Source organism: Pimephales promelas, chromosome 3 (assembly GCF_988280905.1).
Source record: "Pimephales promelas chromosome 3, fPimPro1.hap1.1, whole genome shotgun sequence".
Classification (NCBI taxonomy): Eukaryota; Metazoa; Chordata; class Actinopteri; order Cypriniformes; family Leuciscidae; genus Pimephales; species Pimephales promelas.
The window spans coordinates 30,458,289-30,477,644 of NC_142771.1; the positions used below are offsets into that span (position 1 = coordinate 30,458,289).

Sequence of the window (19,356 nt, forward strand, 5' to 3'; positions counted from 1 at the left end):
TGCTTATTAGTGCACACGTATTGTAAAGTGTTACCGCTACGTCACATGTCGGCTCACTATTGGCCGACGCTGGTCATGTGTGTGATGCGTGTGACGTACAATAACAGAAGCTTACGCTATTAAACTAGTAACCTGACTCGAGGCAGAGGGAGAAATAAACGAATAGTTGAAATAAAGTCGTTATTTTTGTTGTTTTTTTTGCACACAAAAGTGTTCTCGTCGTTTGATAAACTTAAGATTGAGCCACTGTAGTCACTTGGACTATTTTAACGATGTCTTTAATGACTTTTCGAGGACAGCAAGAGCCAGTCCCTCAAGAAGCCTATGGACTAGTTTGCAGGAGCGATCTTAATATCTTAAATATCTTAATTTGTGTTCCGAAGATGAACGAAGGTCTTACGGGGTTGGAACAACATGAGGGTGAGTAAATACTGACAGAATTTTCATTTTTGGGTGAACTAACCCTTTAAGTCTGTACATGTCCAGGCCTGTGTGATGTGTGCCAGAGAGAATATGGATGATCCAGAAGAGGATTGGGAGAATATCATGTGGTCAGATGAAACCAAAATAGAACTTTTTGGTTAAAAACTCAACTCGTCGCGTTTGGAGGAAGAATAATGCAGAGTTGCATCCCAAGAACACCATACCTACAGTACTGTGAAGCATGGGGAGGAAACATCATGCTTTGGGGCTGTTGTTCTGCAAAGGGGACAGGAAAACTGATCCGTGTTGAGGGAAGAATGAACGAGGCCATGTATCGTTAGGTTTTAAGCCAAAACCTCCTTCCATCAGTGAGAGCCTTGAAGATGAAACGTGGCTGGATCTTCCAGCATAACAATGATCCCAAAACACACCACCCGGGCAATGAAAGAGTGGCTCGTAAAAAGCATTTCAAGGTCCTGGAGTGGCCTAGCCAGTCTCCAGACCTCAACCCCATAGAAAATTTGTGGAGTCCGTGTTGCCTAGCGACAGCCCCGAAACATACAAAATACAATCTTCAGTGTGTGCAAACCTGGTGAAGACTTACAGGAAACGTTTGACCTCTGTCATTACCAACAAAGGTTATGTTACAAAGTATTGAGTTGAACTTTTGTTATTGACCAAATACGTATTTTCCACCATAATTTACAAATAAATTCTTTAAAAATCCTGCAATGTGATTTCCTGGATTTTTTTTCTTTTCTCATTTTGTCTCTCATAGTTGAAGTGTACCTACGATGAAAATGACAGACCTCTCTCATTATTCTAAATAGGAGAACTCGCACAATCAGTGGCTGACTAAATACTTTTTGGCCCCACTGTTGTCTATATTGAGGCATTTCTCAAAATATCTGCTTTTATTGTGCCCTATACCTGTACATATCAATGATCTCGAAGCTGTTCATTACATTAATAAGCCCCTTAATTTATTAATCTAGTATGCAATTAGCAGCAAGCGTTCATAAATACTTGCACCTCCTCATTTTAAAAGGCTTTATTAAAATTTAATTTAATACATATCAAGTGTTGGTTAAATTCTGTCCTTGTATTATGTATAGCCTTTATCAGCCATCTGCAGGCCTGCTCTCGGCATTCATAACTTTGCACTGTTAATCACTGTGCCGCAGTGCCGGACGGGCACACCGTTGACTCACGCTTGTTTGTGTGTGTCTGTTTGAGCTGCAGCCATCAGCTATTCAGAAGACAATCAGTTCAGGTCAGCAGTGGAGACAAACTCTTTCACATCAGCGGTGTGCTGTGACGTCTGTACAGCCACTGTCCGCAAGGTTTAAAAAAAGATCTGGTTTGTCTCGCCTCTGCTTAACTGAGGCAGTGTGTGGTGGAACCCAAAAGCATGCCCACCACAGCTGCAGCTCACTCTTGCATCAATTGTTTTATTGTTAATATTATGTTGAAGATATTTTAAGACAATAAATGGCTAATTGTGGACACAATAATCCTTGTCACTGAAAGTGTATACAGTTGCAAGTGTCAGGGACAGTTTAATAACATATTGTATTACTCTATAGTAACAAGAAGTTGTATTTAAATAAACTATAATTAACCATTAAGCAAAGACATCTACATGAAACCCTGTTTGCAGATTTAAAATCTCTAATGTGAGTGAAACAGGAGATTGTACTGTGGTTTAACAACATGCCAGTTCAGCTGACAAAAAGTCCAATTTTCAGTAGCTAAAAATGTTATAAAACTGTTTTGAAAATTGCGAGATTCAAATCACGTGGGATGTGTAAAATTGTATATCTGTCCATCACAGCCTTGTCGTGTTAAATTCATTATGGCATCTGATTTGAGATTATTGGCTGCGGGTCAGTGACATCAGCAGAAAAGGAAATAAAATAAAAAATATAAAAAAAGATTATATTTAAAGCCTGCTGTATGGTTTGATGAGAAACTTTTTTTATTAGCAATTTTTCTGATAAAATTTCTGTTTTTTTTTGTTTTTGGTAGGGCTGCATAATTTGGCCAGAAAATTTGGATTATATATAAATAACATATAAATAAAAAAAATGATGACAATGCTTAATAATAACAATCTTAACACTTAACAATGTTTCATTAGTTAACATTAGTCATCTACTTTAGTTAACATGAACTAAGTATCCATAATAATTCTACAGCATTTATTATTCTTAGTTTGTTTATATTAACATTCGCTAATACATTTTAAAAAAACAAATGTATTTGTTAACATTAGTTAATGCTGTATTTTCATTAACTAACATTAACAAAGATTCATAAATTCTGTAACAAATATATTGCTCATTGTTAGTTCATGTTAGTTAATACACTAACAATTGAGACCTTATTGTAAAGTTAAAATTCTAATGTGTTATTAATATTATTATTACATACTGTATATTCAACAAAAGATGAAATATTACTATTGTATTTTTTTATTTTACAGTGTAATTGTACATTTACAGTGCTAATATGTATGTGTTCTTCAGACTTATATTTTGGTGTAAATCAAACTTTATTTTGGTATATATATCTTATCAAACTTATATTTTGGTATATATACCTTATCAAACTTATATTTCGCTATATATATCTTATCAAACTAATATTTTGGTATATATATCTTATCAAACTTATATTTTTCTATATATATCTTATCAAACTTATATTTTGGTATATGAAGAGTTCAGATGCAAAAGCCTCTAAATGCCATTTGAAATTTTCTTCTTTAATGATGATTTTTATCAAACTTGTATATTTAAGTTCAGTAATTTCACTTAAATAACAATTAATAGGTAATTATCATTGCAATTTAAGTGAAATCACTGAACTTAAATATACAAGCTTGATAAAAATGATCATTTTAGAAGAAAATTTCAAATGGCACTTAGAGGCTTTTGCATCTGAACTCTTCATATATATCTTATCAAACTTTATTTTGGTATATATCTTTTCAAACTTATATTTTGGTATATATCTTATCAAACTTTATTTTGGTGTATATATCTTATCAAACTTATATTTTGGTGTATATATCTTATCAAACTTATATTTTGGTATATATATCTTATCAAACTTATATTTTGGTATATATCTTTTCAAACTTATATTTTGATATATATCTTATCAAACTTTATTTTGGTGTATATATCTTATCAAACTTTATTTTGATGTATATATCTTATCAAACTTTATTTTGGTGTATATATCTTATCAAACTTATATTTTGGTATATATATCTTATCAAACTTATATTTTGGTGTATATATCTTATCAAACTTATATTTTGGTATATATATCTTATCAAACTTATATTTTGGTATATATATCTTATCAAACTTATATTTTGGTGTATATATCTTATCAAACTTTATTTTGGTGTATATATCTTATCAAACTTATATTTTGGTATATATATCTTATCAAACTTATATTTTGGTGTATATATCTTATCAAACTTATATTTTGGTATATATATCTTATCAAACTTATATTTTGGTATATATATCTTATCAAACTTATATTTTGGTGTATATATCTTATCAAACTTTATTTTGGTGTATATATCTTATCAAACTTATATTTTGGTATATATATCTTATCAAACTTATATTTTGGTGTATATATCTTATCAAACTTTATTTTGGTGTATATATCTTATCAAACTTATATTTTGGTATATATATCTTATCAAACTTATATTTTGGTGTATATATCTTATCAAACTTTATTTTGGTGTATATATCTTATCAAACTTTATTTTGGTGTATATATCTTATCAAACTTTATTTTGGTGTATATATCTTATCAAACTTTATTTTGGTGTATATATCTTATCAAACTTATATTTGGGTATATATATCTTATCAAACTTATATTTGGGTATATATATCTTATCAAACTTATATTTGGGTATATATATCTTATCAAACTTATATTTGGGTATATATATCTTATCAAACTTATATTTTGGTGTATATATCTTATCAAACTTATATTTGGGTATATATCTTATCAAACTTATATTTTGCTATATATCTTATCAAACTTATATTTTGCTATATATATCTTATCAAACTTATATTTTGGTGTAAAACTGCAGGTAGCCCTTAAAGCTTGACACAGTGCTGTGTGATTGTTTTTATTTCGATTTATCATTCAGCTCACATCTATCTTCTTTGTGCATGCAATAACAAGTTTTACATTTTTTTTTTTTTTATCTGATGTACTGTCAATGCCGTGGGTGTGAAAGTGAGTGTCGAAATAGCGTCTGCAACTTTATTCTCCCTCATTGTCTCACAGGGGCCTCTGCAGGAATGGAGAACGGAGGCTTAATGAATTTTGACTATGGGGAGGCATTGTGGGAGAATGCAGAGAAGAACCGCTACATCTTATGCCGTTTCATCAACCCCAACAAGCTAACCTCATATCTGCGGCAATGCAAGGTCATCGACGAACAAGACGAAGACGAGGTGCTCAACTCGCGTCTGCTAGAGTCCAAAGTCAACCGAGCAGGTATTATTCAGTGTTCTCTTGTGTGCGCGCGCTATAGCACTGTTGATGATGTGATACGGCTCCATCCGAGGTTGGTTTCACTCTCTAACTCGGATTGAGGAGGCATCAACATCCATAGATGCCAGTGACAGAAAATACTAAACACTGTGGAATATGGAAATGCAAATTCCATGCCGAAAACATTTACATGCAAATCACATCATCAATCAGTTACTCGGTCACCCCATCTTTCACTGTGTTTTTTTCCAGTGGTGTAATTTGATGATGAATGGACGCTTTTAATCCTGTGAGCTGCTGCTGTAGTTTTTCTTTCCCAACGACTCCTTCCTGAACCTTCGTATCATTTTTCAACTTCCGAACGGCCAGAGGCAGAGCGGATGACAAGGATTTCGCCGAGCAGCTTGCTAAAGTCTGCGCTGTTTGTTTGTCACAAAGCAGCTCATCAAAATGCTTGTTTACCACGGCTGGGATTTTCACAGCCCCTTAATGATTCTCTTTTCCCTCTGGGACTAGCAGTTTGGCAAGTAATACAGAAGATCTTTCAAGTACTTTTTGTGCCATGACGTTCTCTAGCGAGTTAAAATACAATGCGTCGCTTTTATCAAAGACAAGTCTGGACTTTCCTGCTGCAGTGCAACAAAACTACAAAGTATAATTCAAGCTTCAAGCGATTCGTCTAACCACACCAGATGCGACAAAATAAAACAAGCTAATAAATAAATTACAAATCACAGCCAATCCGAATAATAACATTTCTGTCTCGTTTTAATAGAATGCAGATCACAATCAGTACCTGAGCTGTCGGTTACATTTGTGAAATGAATTGTGATTTATTGGATGGTGGTCTCTTTGGAGCCTCTCAAGGGTTGATGGACCTTTAATCCCACTTTAAGCAATACACCAAGTCTGATTGGCTAGTATAGTTTGTAGAAGCATGTTCGCAGGATCCTGAAAGTCTGAAGACCTGAGAAACTAAATTACTGACTCATTTTTAACATTTAAAAAAAAATGTCATCAGCGATAATGGAACAAATAACAAAGTTTTTTTTTTATAGATGAAAAATGTGGAAAGAATATGGTGATCTTATTTCACATGATGTTGTGTTCATGTTGATTGTTTGAAATGTCGATGCAAGGCGCTATGTAAAATAGTTTTTCCCATATTGTGACGAACATCTGAGTACAACAGATTCTTGAAAAAAGAGAAAAAACGGAGGGCAGTTGTTGATGGGATGGAGTCAGATCTGAATGTGAGCTGATTATGAAAGAAAGGGTGGGGTTTAAAGGGTTTACTGTAGAAGGAAAAGATGTGTCATTAATTACTCACCCTTGTGTCTCTCTAAACCTGTTACCTGACTTTCATTCATCTTCGGGACACAAATGAATATATTTGTAATGAAATCTGAGAGATTGTCTGTCCCTTCATTGACAGCCTACTGCACTACAACTTTGTTGCTTAACAAGTATCTTGAATTTGTGTTTTGATGATGAATGAAAATCTTAGAGTAAATGATGACAGAGTTTACATTTTTGGGTTCACTAACCCTTTAAGCGAATTGAATGATTGTAGAAGTCCAGCATATGTGTCACCACAGAGAAGTTTGATCTTTTACTGGAAGGTTTATGACATTTTGCATTACAAGATCAAAAAAAAAGAGAAAAGAAACCAATGCATGGATGAATTATTCACTATAAGATCATAAAATGCACTCAGAGAATAGATAGCGTGGATTTCCATTTTATTCTGGCTTCAGCCCTAATATATATATATATATATATATATATATATATATATTATATATATATATATATATATATATATATATATATATTATATATATATATATATATATATATATATATATAATATATATTAGGGCTGTGAAACGATTAATCGCGATTAATCGCATCCAAAATAAAAGTTTGTGTTTACATAATATATGTGTGTGTAGTGTGTATAATTATTTTGTATATATAAATACACACTCATGCATGTATATATTTAAGAAATATTTGCATGTAAATACTTTATATATATTTTAGGGCTGTGCAAAAATTAATTGCGATTAATCGCATCCAAAATAAAAGTCTGTGTTTACATAATATATTTGTGTGTGCTGTATATAATTATTTTGTATATATAAATACACACACATGCATGTATATATTTAAGAAAATGTGTTATTCATTTATAAAATATTTATATTTATATAATGTAGATTATGTATTTTTATATATATATACAGAATATAAGTGCAAAAAATTCTTAAATATATACATGCATGCATTGGTATTTATATATACAAAATAATTATATACAGCACGCACAAATATATTATGTAAACACAGACTTTTATTTTGGATGCGATTAATCGCAATTAATTTTTGCACAGCCCTAATATATTTCGATATATACATGCATATATGTGTATTTATATATATATACACAATAATCACACACACTACACGCATATATTATGTAAACACAAACTTTTATTTTGGATGCGATTAATATTTGCTTTAATTTGTTTGTCTTGTCAGGTACATAACTAAACTAAGATGCTATTTTATTGAAAAAAAAAACCACATAAACAATGACAGTGATATAACATCAAATAATGACTAAATTTTAAGTAAAAAAACAACAGTGTAAAAATATTACCGCTGCTGCTGTTTGATCAAGTCATTCAACCTGATCCTATTAACAGATACTAAGTATTTTTATAAGCGTCACATCAGGTAGAAAAACCACATTGTACTTTTCTCAGTTCAACAAGTGTAATGCTGCATTGGTTTTTGCCTCAGGTCGGTTGTTGGATATCCTGCACACGAAGGGAGAGCGAGGCTATGTGGTTTTTCTAGAGAGTCTGGAGTTATACTACCCTGACCTCTACAAACTCGTCACGGGGAAGGAGCCCACTCGCAGATGTTCCACTATAGTCGGTGAGATGCTTGTAAACTAAAATGCCACCCATATAAATTGACCTACGACCATGCCTTAAAATGTCTGTTCCCTTCCACCTGCTTCCCCTCTGGGATGAGCATCTGCAGTAGCCTAATAAACCAGTACTGTGGTGGTACTATGGTGCACTAATGGTATCAGAGGGTACTTTGGTGATAAATTATTACGATATTTACATTATATCTGAATAATAACGTGGTACTTTGTATTTTTTTGGCTGTATTTGGTTGTTTTCCTGTAGTGGAAGAGGGCCAGGAAGGACTCATCCAGTTCTTAATGAATGAAGTCATAAAACTACAACAGCAGTCCAAGGCTAAAGACGTGCAGCGAGTGGATATCTTGTCCAAATGTCGCACACTAGAGGATGACTCCAAGAAGCTACGGCTGGCCAACCGGGAGTTGCTGACTTTCCAGGAACGCTACAATAAGATGAAAGAAGAGCGCAATAACTATAATGATGAACTTATAAAGGTGAAGGATGACAACTATCAGCTGGCCATGCGGTACGCTCAGCTCAGCGAGGAGAAGAATATGGCCGTGATGAGGAGCCGAGACCTTCAGCTTGAGGTCAGAGTAGCTTCTGAAAGCATTGCAGGATGATTTGAGTCTCCTAGATTTACTACTAAAAGCGATGGGTCACTCATATTTACAGGAGTTATTTGACTATGTGGGATACAAATGTTGGCTGCTGTCTCTCCGTTTCCTCCAGATTGACCAACTAAAGCACAAATTGAACAAGTTGGATGAGGAGTGCAAAATGGAGAGAAGGCAATCTCTGAAATTGAAGAATGACATTGAGAACCGGCCTCGGAAAGAGCAGATATTTGAGCTGGAGCGGGAGAATGAGGTCTTGAAGATCAAACTCCAGGAGCTGCAGTCCATCATACAGGTGAAGACCCTTTCTGCATCACAGTAAATGGAAGACAGTGAAAAGCAAACAGTTGGGAAAGGTTATTCAAAGTTTTCACAGTTGTTTTGCTTCTTTTCTCGCATAGCCCGGTCCTCTGCCTGATTCAGACAAGGCCATCTTGGATATCCTGGAGCATGACCGACAGGAGGCTCTGGAGGATCGTCAGGAGTTAGTCAACAGACTCTATAACCTGCACGAAGAGGTCCGACAGGCCGAGGAGCTTCGGGACAAGGTCAGGACTAGCTTTATGCCTTGGATAATCATTTCAGCATCAAGCTCCTTCCCAAACAATGCATTGCAAATTTACATGTTGGGTAAAATAGCCTATTTTTAAGTAGATCAAAATAATGGATGCTTTTAAAAAAAAAAAGGCCTTGCTAGGAAAATCTTTTCAAACATCAAATTGAAATATATTACTATTCAAAAGTATGGGTCTGTATGATTTTTTAAAAAAACTACCTGAAATACCTGAAATGAATCAAAAGTGACAGTAAAGATAATGTTACAAAATATTTTTAGGCTGTTCTTTCAATCTTTCTATTCATCAAAGACTCCTGAAACAAAAATGCATCACAGTTTCCATCAAAATATGAAGCATCAAAGCTGCTTTCAACATTGTTGATAATGGAAAATGTTTCTTGAGCATCATGAAGCTTCTGAAGGATCACGTGACACTGAAGACTGGAGTAATGATGCAGAAAATTCAACTAAATACTGAATAAATTACATTTCCATTTTCTTTACATTTATAAACTGTGTCATTATAAAAATATGTCATTGATGAGCGTAAGAGACTTCTCAAAAACATCTTACCGAACCCAAACCTTTGAAAAGTAGTTATCAATATTTATCCATTTTTCATGATACAATACAAGTAGCTTGTATTCATTGGTGTGCTAGTTGCAGTGCGTTCTGGGATGACCTTATATGCAAGATATTCAGTGCTGTTTTGCCAAAATTAGCCAATCACTGCCTTTAGATCAGTCTTTATGTCATGATGATGCCTCTGGATTGGCAGCTCACCTTTGGAAGAGAGCTTCAGTATGGGGTCATATTGGTCACATCCTGAATGTTGAAATGTCATAATGAACATGCCAAATGTGATATTACACTGGCATCATGGGGCATTTTAACATGGACTCAGCGTGAGAGTTTTTAGTTGATGGCTAGAAATAATGAAGTGTAGGCAAAGGTTGTTTTTTTTCTTGTCACACATGAACGAGAAGTGACAGAGGCTGATGAGGACTGGCTGCTCTAAGTGGCTCCTTCTGCAATGTGCCGCAGCTCTAATTAGAAGTGCATCTGAAGTGACGTGTGAAAAGTGTCAGAATTCAGGGTAAGGCAGGAAGGGGGGGAGGGTAGGTGGCAGTGACGACTTATCACAGTCAGCCCTCTTTTGGAGCTTTTCAAATGGTCCAATTCTTGCATAAAATGTGTATTTTATAGCATTGAAGGCCTGCTTTCGGCCCCCAAAAAAGTGTTTTAGTTAGTCTCACCCGCATCTCTCTTAACCAACCATGTTTAATACATGCAGAAGGCTTGTCAAAGCCAAACAATATCTTCCACCTTCCCAAATAAATCTTTGTTGTGTGTTTGTTTATTGACGGAAAGTAATCCTAGCTTGAAAGGATTGGTGTGCTATACTGAAATTTCTGCCACAGCAAAATGTAAATGCAAGCCGTAGCAGAGCTTTTTCTCTGTAAATGATGAAGCAGTCAGCAGGGTTTGAGCTGCATAACACCATTGTGAAGTGTGAAATGTTGTTCTGAGGGTTAGGTATTAATAATGTGCTGAAAAGAAACCCTACAAACTGTTGCTTATAAATCTTTTCTACAGTTAAGGTTTCCTCTCAGGTTCTTGCTATACAGTGTTGAATGATGTCCATTGTGCTCTTTATTCTGCTGATGGGTTTAAATGAGAAATGTTTAATCTAATAATCCACAGTACCTGGAAGAGAAGGAGGACCTTGAGTTAAAGTGCTCCACGTTGGTGAAGGACTGCGAAATGTACAAGAACCGCATGAATACAGTCATGGTGCAGCTGGAAGAGGTGGAACGTGAGCGGGACCAGGTTGAGTACTAATGTGTTCCTGGCGATGACTTTAGATCAGTTCACTTTCTGTTACCTGAGAGCTGTCGATATAGTATTGCTTTCTTCGTCTCACAGGCTTTCAAGTCAAGAGATGATGCTCAACACCTCGTGTCTCAATGCCTGATTGACAAAGACAAGTACCGCAAGCAAATACGGGAGCTGGAAGAGAAGAGCGATGAACTTCAAATCGAAATTGTACGCAAAGAAGCCAAGATAGTCAACCTGGAGTGCAAACTGAGACGGTTGGCCAAGGAAAATGGTTTGGATCAGGTGAGACTTTATCTGTCCGATAGGCCTATGTCACGAAAAAATTCAATACCGGAAGTACGTCTTTTAGTAGGGATACGGCTCTTCCGGTTAGCTTTTTACAATGGTGGAGTCCGATAGATACCGCTGGACCAAATCTCTCCGCCACCTGTCCGAAGTCACATATGACGATGTGGTTCGGATGGTAAATGAAAACTCTCAAGTGGGAAAGCGTGAAAGGGCAACCTGGTACACTACAACAACAGCCGCGGTTAACTCTAGCCATTCACCAGTAAGGTAAACGTTTCTATGGTAACAGCGAGTTGGACCAATCAGTAGACGTTGCTGCTACGCTTAGGATTGTGGGTAGTGTAGTTTTTTTTTCATAAGATCGCGTATAAAATTTGTTTTTCTTTAAACAAGGTTGATTTCATACAAACTTAGGCCATGTGTCCACCAAAGCGTTTTTAGCTAGCTGAAAACGCCAGACGCTCTGCTGAAGACGCCGTGCTTTGGGCGCTTGAGAGCGTTTTGGCAGCGCAGTGTTTTTTTACGTTGACACGATTCGTTGCTATGATACAGAATATCCGCGGCACAGTTTACTTGTAACTGATTTCGCAGATCATTTGTTTTTTATACTAAAAAATCATTTTTCATCCATGTTGTTTCGGTTAGCTCTGCTGGTTGATGTCGTTGTACAGAAAGAATGTTGACAGTTGGACAGTGTTGTTTAGCCCCGCCCCTCCTCCAATGTGTTTGGACGGGTGGATAAAAGTGACAGTGATGAGCGGTGCGTTTTATCCAAAGTTGAACATTTTTCAACTCTCGGCAACCAGTAAAAAACGATGGGCGCTCGGCGCTTCAGCGTGAAAAAACATTTAGCGCCTTGTTACGCTCATGGCGTTAAAAACGCGGCGCTCCCATTGAAAACAATTGAAAACATACGCCAGGCGCGTGGAAAAGTGCTTAGGTGGACACACGGTCTTATAGCTTCAACAGGAGCAAAAACCTTCGTTTCACAACCTCATACACTAGCTCGTGGTCAGTCTACCTCGGATGGTTTAGACATTAGGGCTGATAATCAAAATCCTTATCGAAAAATACTGTTGACCGGAAGTTCTGTATCCTTACTCCGTGTTCCGGAAGCAGGAAGTGTGACATAGGCCTATTGACAAGTTGTGTTTTTTTTCTATTTTGAAACTTGCTCCCTCCCTCCCCTTTCTGCATTGATTTCACAATATCAGAGCTTTATTCCAAGCCACTGAATATTTCTTCGGATTTCTTTCATGATATTCCCCCTCAGAGTCTGCCACGAGACATTACTCCACTAATTATAGCTCAGCACTTTGGGCAACCTGATGCAAATACAGGAGGTCCTTCAGAGGACTCTGGAGAAGAAGCTGTTGATGATCAAGAGTTTAAGCTCCAACGCAGAAGTAACCTCAAGGGCAGAGTGAGTAGAAAATTCTCATTGAATGTCTTCGTAATTATTATACGGGTATAAGCTATTATTTCTGCATTTCAACTTTTGTCATTCTCATTTATTAGATCAACAGACCAAAATCTCCAGCAGCTGGACCCAAAAGTCCTCAATTCCAAGGTAAAATGTTTATTAAAGAGTTTTGGTGCTGTATGCAAACTCGCAGTTAAAGGAGTAGTTCACTTTTGCTGATAATTTACTCACCCCCATGTCATCCAAGATGTCCATGTCATTCTTTCTTCAGTCGAAAAGAAATTAAGGTTTTTGATGAAAACATTCCAGGATTTTTCTCCATATAATGGACTTCAATGGGAACCAAACAGTTCAAGGTCCAAATGGCAGTTTCAGTGCAAACTGCAAACTGTTCAAAGGGCTTTAAACGATTCCAGACGATGAATAAGGGTCTTATCAAGCAAAACAATCGCTCATTTAAAAAATAAATATCAAAGTTTAAGTTTTATAAGCTCAAATGCTCGCCTTGCTCTGTACTGTGATGAGCGTTCTTGACTCTGCTATTCGAACTCCTTTATCAAAATGAACAAATCTTTTTTCCTGTCGTTTGGTTCATTCAACGAACGAAATGAACAAGTTGACTCTGGAAAAGATTTGTTCATTTTGATAAACGAGTTCGGACAGGAGAGTTTGAACTTTGTTATTTTTTTTTTAAATGACAGATTGTTTCGCTTGATAAGACCCTTAATCATCGTCTGAAATCGTTTAAAGCCCTTTGAACAGTTTGCACTGAAAGTGTCTTTTGGACCCTTGAACCGTTTGGTTCCCATTGAAGTCCATTACATGGAGAAAAATCCTGGAATGTTTTCATCAAAAACCTTCATTTCTTTTCGACTGAAGAAAGAAAGACATGGACATCTTGGATGACATGGGGGTGAGTCAATTATCAGCAAAAGTTTTTTTTTAAAAAGTGAACTGCTCCTTGGTTAAATCATGATAACGTTCACCAAATGTTTGCAATAAGAATGAGCTTTGGCTTCTTTTAATTTCATCTCTTATTATATAGCTGTGCCTTTCACCAATGGAGATCTGTCAGAACATGCAGCCTCTGACAACAACACAATGATTTCTCCTGCAGAGATCTTCTGTAAAAATGTATGACTCATTTTCATCTCATGTCTTTTTTCTCTCCAATTAGTTTTAATTTGAAGGCAACTGTTGTGTATGTGTTTTTTTTTTTTAGCTGCGTCTCCGTAACGACAGCATCTTGTCCACTGCGCCAGAGCCTCCGGGCCCTCAATCCATTGTCAGGAGGATCAAGGAGAACCCAAACTCTCAACACAGGTGGTAAGTGTAACATACACACATAAAACTTGTTTAGCTGTTTATTTAAGGCTGTGGCTATATTGTTACTACTTTTATAGATTATTTTGACTGCATTTCCACCAAAAATACCATAGTTAACGCAGTAACCAATCATAAAGACATATTGAGTTGTTGTCAGTTGGTATTATAGAGTAAAATTATACTGTCCTGAATCTGTCTTTCAGTCTTCCTTGTTCAGAAACCGCAGATACTGACAGTGGAGACAATGCCGACATGGGTATGAACATCATTTATTCCACCCACTCACCGTCTGAATCATACACCTAAGTGACTCGTCTTTGTAAAAATGTCTTTAGATGACCACGACTTAGACATGTCCTCCTACGGGCCTTCATCCATCCATTCATCTTCGTCTTCCCACCAATCTGAGACAATGGACTCGTATGATCTGGAGCAAGTCAATAACATCTTTAGGAAATTCTCTTTGGAGAGGTTCTTTTGTTATTTATAACCATTCTTTGAACACTGCAGTGAATTCCTTTAAAAAAATTTAAAAAATCTTTATGTCTCCGTCATCTCAGTTCGTCTTTACAAAATTACAAATCAATATTAGAACTTCTCTTTGATTGTGCTTGTCTATCTTCTTTTTTTAGACCATTTCGCCCTTCATTGACCTCAGGCCCTCAGCGAAACTCATTGCGGCCTGTGCAGAGCCTTTTTCTCTCTGGTGAAAACCTACTGTCAGAAATCACTATGATTGGTGGAAATGATAGTGGCATCTTTGTGTCCTGCGTCCAGTCTGGCTCTGATGCAGAACAGGCTGGAGTTAAAGTCGGACACCATCTTTTAATGGTAAGTTGAACTCCTTCATTTGTTCCACAACCAAAAAAAAAAAAAAAACCTGTTGTAAGGGTGGTTTCATTTCCTCCTCCCCCCCCCAGCTGGAGGGAAGTATCCGTGGAGAAGCCCAGAGTGTGGCTTTGGACACGTGTACCAAGGAAGAAGCTCACTGGACCCTGCAGAGATGCACCGGACAGGTGCATCTCCATTACAAGTCAAACTATGATGGTGAGTCCAGACTCTTAAAAGAAAAGAGTTAAAAAATTTCAGTGCGAGGGTCCAATATTTCGAAAAGTCTTACATATGCGGACTCTAAATAAAAGACAGGCTTGAATTAAATGAGCTGCTGCTCTGTTTGGTGTAATAGTCTACTCTGAGTCCATTGTATTCAGTGTGGTGTTGGGTTGCATTCAACTCTAAGCACCCCAGTGGCTCCTGTGCTCAGGTGTTATTTATTGGACCACAAAATGTCCTGTTTTGAGCCCGCTTTCTTGTTTCCAGGTTACAGACGGCTGCTGAAGGAAATTGAAGATGGCGTAGTGGTGTCTGGAGACTCCTTCTACATACGTCTCAATCTGAACATCTACAGCCAGTCGGACAGCTGCTCACTGAACGTACGATGTGACGAGGTTCTCCATGTTTTGGACACCATGCACCAGGGCAAATGCGAGTGGCTGTGCGCCCGTGTGGACGCTTTCACCGACAAGGACCTGGAGAAAGGCACCATACCGAGCTACTCCAGGTGAGGACCCTGAACAATGAGTGACCATTATAGTGTCGGTTTCAAATCGAGTGTGAACGTTTGTCTATTGTCTGCTGCAGATTGTTTGTCAGTGTGTGGGTGAGTGTGTGTGGGCGTGCATTTTTATATCTGTTGACTGTGACGAGAAGCTGTTAAGCGAACTTGGCTTTCACCTCCTCCCCAGAGCCCAGCAGCTCCTCTTGGTGAAGATTCAGAAGCTGATGTGTCGAGGAGGTCGAGAGGACGTCGAAACTCTGAGAGGGCTCCGGGTCAGTTTCTTATGGATTGTCGGAGAAATGTGCCCACTTTCGACTTTTACATTTGTAGATGAGTCAGAACTGATGGGACACAGCTTGAAGTGATGGATAAAGAAATATAAAGCCTTTTATCATTTTGAAGGGATAGTTCTCCTATTAAATGAAAATGCTGCCATCATTCTTAAACCTATATGACCGAGTTTCTTCTGTGGAACATAAAGATGTCATTTTTACTTAATGACTAAACATCTTTTGTGTACTGGTCAACTGTAAGTCTAAAGGCCCGTTCACACCAAGAATGATCGCTATGAAGAAAACTATAACAATAACAATATTAGCAGCATCCACAACATCACACAGTAATGTTCTGTTAATTATAAGCACACACTGCATTTTTTTCATCTTCCAAGCTCTTTAAAGTCAGTGGATTCTGATTGGCTATCAATGTTTTTATCAGCGATATTGTTCTTCTGTCGTTAATGTTATAGTTATGATGTGGATTACGCATCTTTTTTTCCTCTGATTCCTTGGCTAAAGACAATTTGAGGCCATTTTCCATATATTTTTTTTTTTAATTTTCTGAAAAACCTACTTTTTCGAACTCCTAGGCCTTTGTTCTGATTTCACAAAAACTTTACCAACTCATCTTCAGACCATGCCGACAAAAATTTGGTGATTGATTCAAGTTTATTAGTCAAACCCTTCTCGAATAATGCGCAAACGAATTCGACGAATTCCCCTTCAAAATGAATGAGAGGCTATATCTACATACAGAACGCTTTAGCATGTTATGACAACCGTGACCTGAGGCTACCTGCACAGTTTCGGCGCAGTGCGACCTAGTGGTCAGGATATGAAAAACTATACATTCTTTCTTAATAGATTAATTTGGTCATGGCGAGAACACAGATGTCAATTTTGCCAATTTTTTGGCCGAACTTCCTGTCCGCCATTTTAATTTTCTTTAAAAACCTACTTTTTCTTACTCCTCCTTCAGACTCTGCCGTCAAAAGCTATGGATTTCGTGTCGATAGTGGTGTAAACCACTGCTTTGGCATATTGACACCAAACTTTGCATGTAATTGTCACATTACTCTGACCACACCACATCAATTTGGTCACGGCGCCATCCATTAGTCGGAAGTGATAGACAATTAAATCATTAATAGTGACTGTATTTATGATTTTTCTGGCATTTTGCCAAAAATGATCTTAATATGCTTTTAATTGCTCATTGTCCTTGGTGTAAACAGGTCTTTTTAAGTCTATTTATAATGTCAGTCAATGCTTCTTGGACCAAAACAGTCATAATTTGACAGTCAAACAGTCAAAACAATTTGACCATCAGAATTAAACAAACTGTTTTTGCTACTGCGCCTCTGTTATGATTGGCTAACCTCCATAATATTACAGTAGTTCGCACTGTTGTTGATCAGTGTTGCTCAATACTTTGTAGGTGTTGATGCGTGTATGGTCAGATTATTGATAGTCGTGATCTTATACTGTACCTACAATGGTTTTGGAATGAGATGTTTTTCAGCTTAGTTTTCAAAAATTCTACTTGCTCACAGAACACTCTACAACCTGAGGAACCCACGCCTTCTGTTGACCCCAAGTCTAGTCCACGTCTGTCCAGAGCCAGTGTCTTCATCTTTCAGTTATTACAGGTAACAGGTCCTCTCTAGTTTGCTCACACTGCCATAGGGCTGAGGTGTTATATGCAGATAGAAAAAGAGTGGAGTCTTGCTGAGATTAAAAGCGATCCCTGGTGTCAGTTTGTCAGCAGGGTGGATAACAAGTACAAGAGGTTGAACAGCAGTGAGCGTGTCCGCATTGTCAATGGAGGAAATCCATCATCAGTTTCCAGACCAGGTTTTGAAACCCTGAGGTCTGAGGGTAAGACTGCCCACCCTTGTCTTTACTTGTCTATTTCAGCAAAATCTTTGCAGTGGATGCCATATAGACAGGTTTTCATACTAGATATTAGGCGATTTTTAAAGCTGGATTTCCAGGACTGAAAAATTAATAGAAATGCAATTGGAAACAGAAATGTTATGCTCTAAATTGTTATCAGCTAGTATTCTCCCCCCAAAAAAGTTTTTTTAAATTTGTGAATGCCTGGAAAATGTATTGGTTTAATGGGATGGGAACAAAATGGTTATTCAGAGTTCGCTCGTGTTCATTTCTAGTGTTTATGCTGATTCACATTTGATATTTAGCAGTATTTTTTTCCATTCTTTCAGACACATCTGACCCAGAGAGCGACTTAAACAAGAGCTTGAATCTGATCCCTTACAGTTTAGTGACTCCACACCACTGCCAGCGCAAAAGACCCATCCTCTTCACCCCCAACATCCTAGCCAAGACCATCGTCCAGAAGTTCCTTAATCTCGGAGGGGCTATGGAGTTCAATATCTGCAAACCAGGTAACAATAGCTGGAAGATGTTTATCCTTCTAATTATAGCAGCACACTGTGGTGATGATGATAGAGATATCGTTCTGTAAATAAACAGTGGTTGCCAACTATGGGTCACGTATATGATATGCTCATCCTAACAAATGGATCCTTATTTTAATTTGTTCCATGACTTCAACTATTATGTCACAGGCAGCAACCCACTCAGTCCTTGTTTAGAAAGTATTTGCATAGCATTTTTAATGTATGTAATAAACCTTAGTAAATATATCAGAAAAAATCAGCGGTTACAGTTAGAAATTAATGTTAATATAGAGTGGGTTTTTAGTGGGGCAGGGCATAGAGATTGACTGGTGTTTATGCGTAAGTACCTAATAACCAATATTCAGGACTATATGCATTTATTTATTTGTTTGGTTGTATTTATTGTAAAATGTTTTTGTTTTTTACATAACTGAATCATTCATTAATCTGAAGGTGAACAGACTGCTTTATGAGACTTCTATATTAAAATAACTTAAAATAAAAAGCTACCTGTAAGCAATGTAGTTTCCCGTGGAATACACAGTGGTTTAAATGGCATTTATGGTTGTTATTTTTAAAAACTCATCAGATGGCACCATTTATTAGTAAATGGATTTATTTATTTATTTTAGGAATGCACCGATATGAACATTTTGGTCGGTACGATAACTGATAATTCTTTATATTTGAAAGCCGATAACCGATATATTGGCCAATAAATCTAAATCCAATTTTTATATAATTTTTTAAAAGCATGATTGCAAAAACAGAATTCTCACAATTAAAGGTAGTGTAGGTCAGAATTTTATAAAAAACTTTTTGTTCAAAATTTCTTTTAAACTTTCTCTATATATCAATGCATAATTAAAATCTAAGTACTCTGAAAAAGAAAGTATAAAAATCGAGTGTCTGTAGACCTCTCACGACTATTTTAAAGACAGCTCATTATTTCCAGTCACTTCACCCCCTCCTTCTGTGCTCCGTCCAAAGCCACGCCCCCATAACACATGAACGCATAACACATAACATCTACTACCGCTCGCTGAGTAATGCTGTGTTGTTAGCTAGCTCGCTGAGTAATTAGGCAGCTACGTGTGCCAATGACACATGCTACTTGAAAACATAAACAAAA

The 19,356-nt window shown here is 36.8% G+C and overlaps 1 protein-coding gene across 2 annotated transcripts in view; it reads left to right on the top strand.

Annotated features, from left to right (window-relative positions):
* card11 (caspase recruitment domain family, member 11) overlaps positions 1–19,356 on the top strand; it is a 34,596-nt gene that overhangs the window by 11,813 nt on the left and 3,427 nt on the right. For both annotated transcript variants that reach the window (XR_016155166.1, XM_039685754.2), the window contains exons 2-21: positions 4,765–4,977; positions 7,783–7,920; positions 8,181–8,506; positions 8,649–8,828; positions 8,935–9,081; positions 10,794–10,919; positions 11,016–11,210; positions 12,490–12,639; positions 12,735–12,786; positions 13,685–13,773; positions 13,862–13,965; positions 14,169–14,221; positions 14,301–14,436; positions 14,598–14,796; positions 14,886–15,012; positions 15,286–15,526; positions 15,711–15,795; positions 17,355–17,450; positions 17,559–17,679; positions 18,027–18,209. Coding sequence is in view for 1 of the 2 variants with exons in the window: in XM_039685754.2 (XP_039541688.2) it covers positions 4,779–4,977; positions 7,783–7,920; positions 8,181–8,506; positions 8,649–8,828; positions 8,935–9,081; positions 10,794–10,919; positions 11,016–11,210; positions 12,490–12,639; positions 12,735–12,786; positions 13,685–13,773; positions 13,862–13,965; positions 14,169–14,221; positions 14,301–14,436; positions 14,598–14,796; positions 14,886–15,012; positions 15,286–15,526; positions 15,711–15,795; positions 17,355–17,450; positions 17,559–17,679; positions 18,027–18,209 (2,947 nt within the window). In the remaining variant the exon portion in view is untranslated. The remainder of the gene's footprint in view (positions 1–4,764; positions 4,978–7,782; positions 7,921–8,180; positions 8,507–8,648; positions 8,829–8,934; positions 9,082–10,793; positions 10,920–11,015; positions 11,211–12,489; positions 12,640–12,734; positions 12,787–13,684; positions 13,774–13,861; positions 13,966–14,168; positions 14,222–14,300; positions 14,437–14,597; positions 14,797–14,885; positions 15,013–15,285; positions 15,527–15,710; positions 15,796–17,354; positions 17,451–17,558; positions 17,680–18,026; positions 18,210–19,356) is intronic.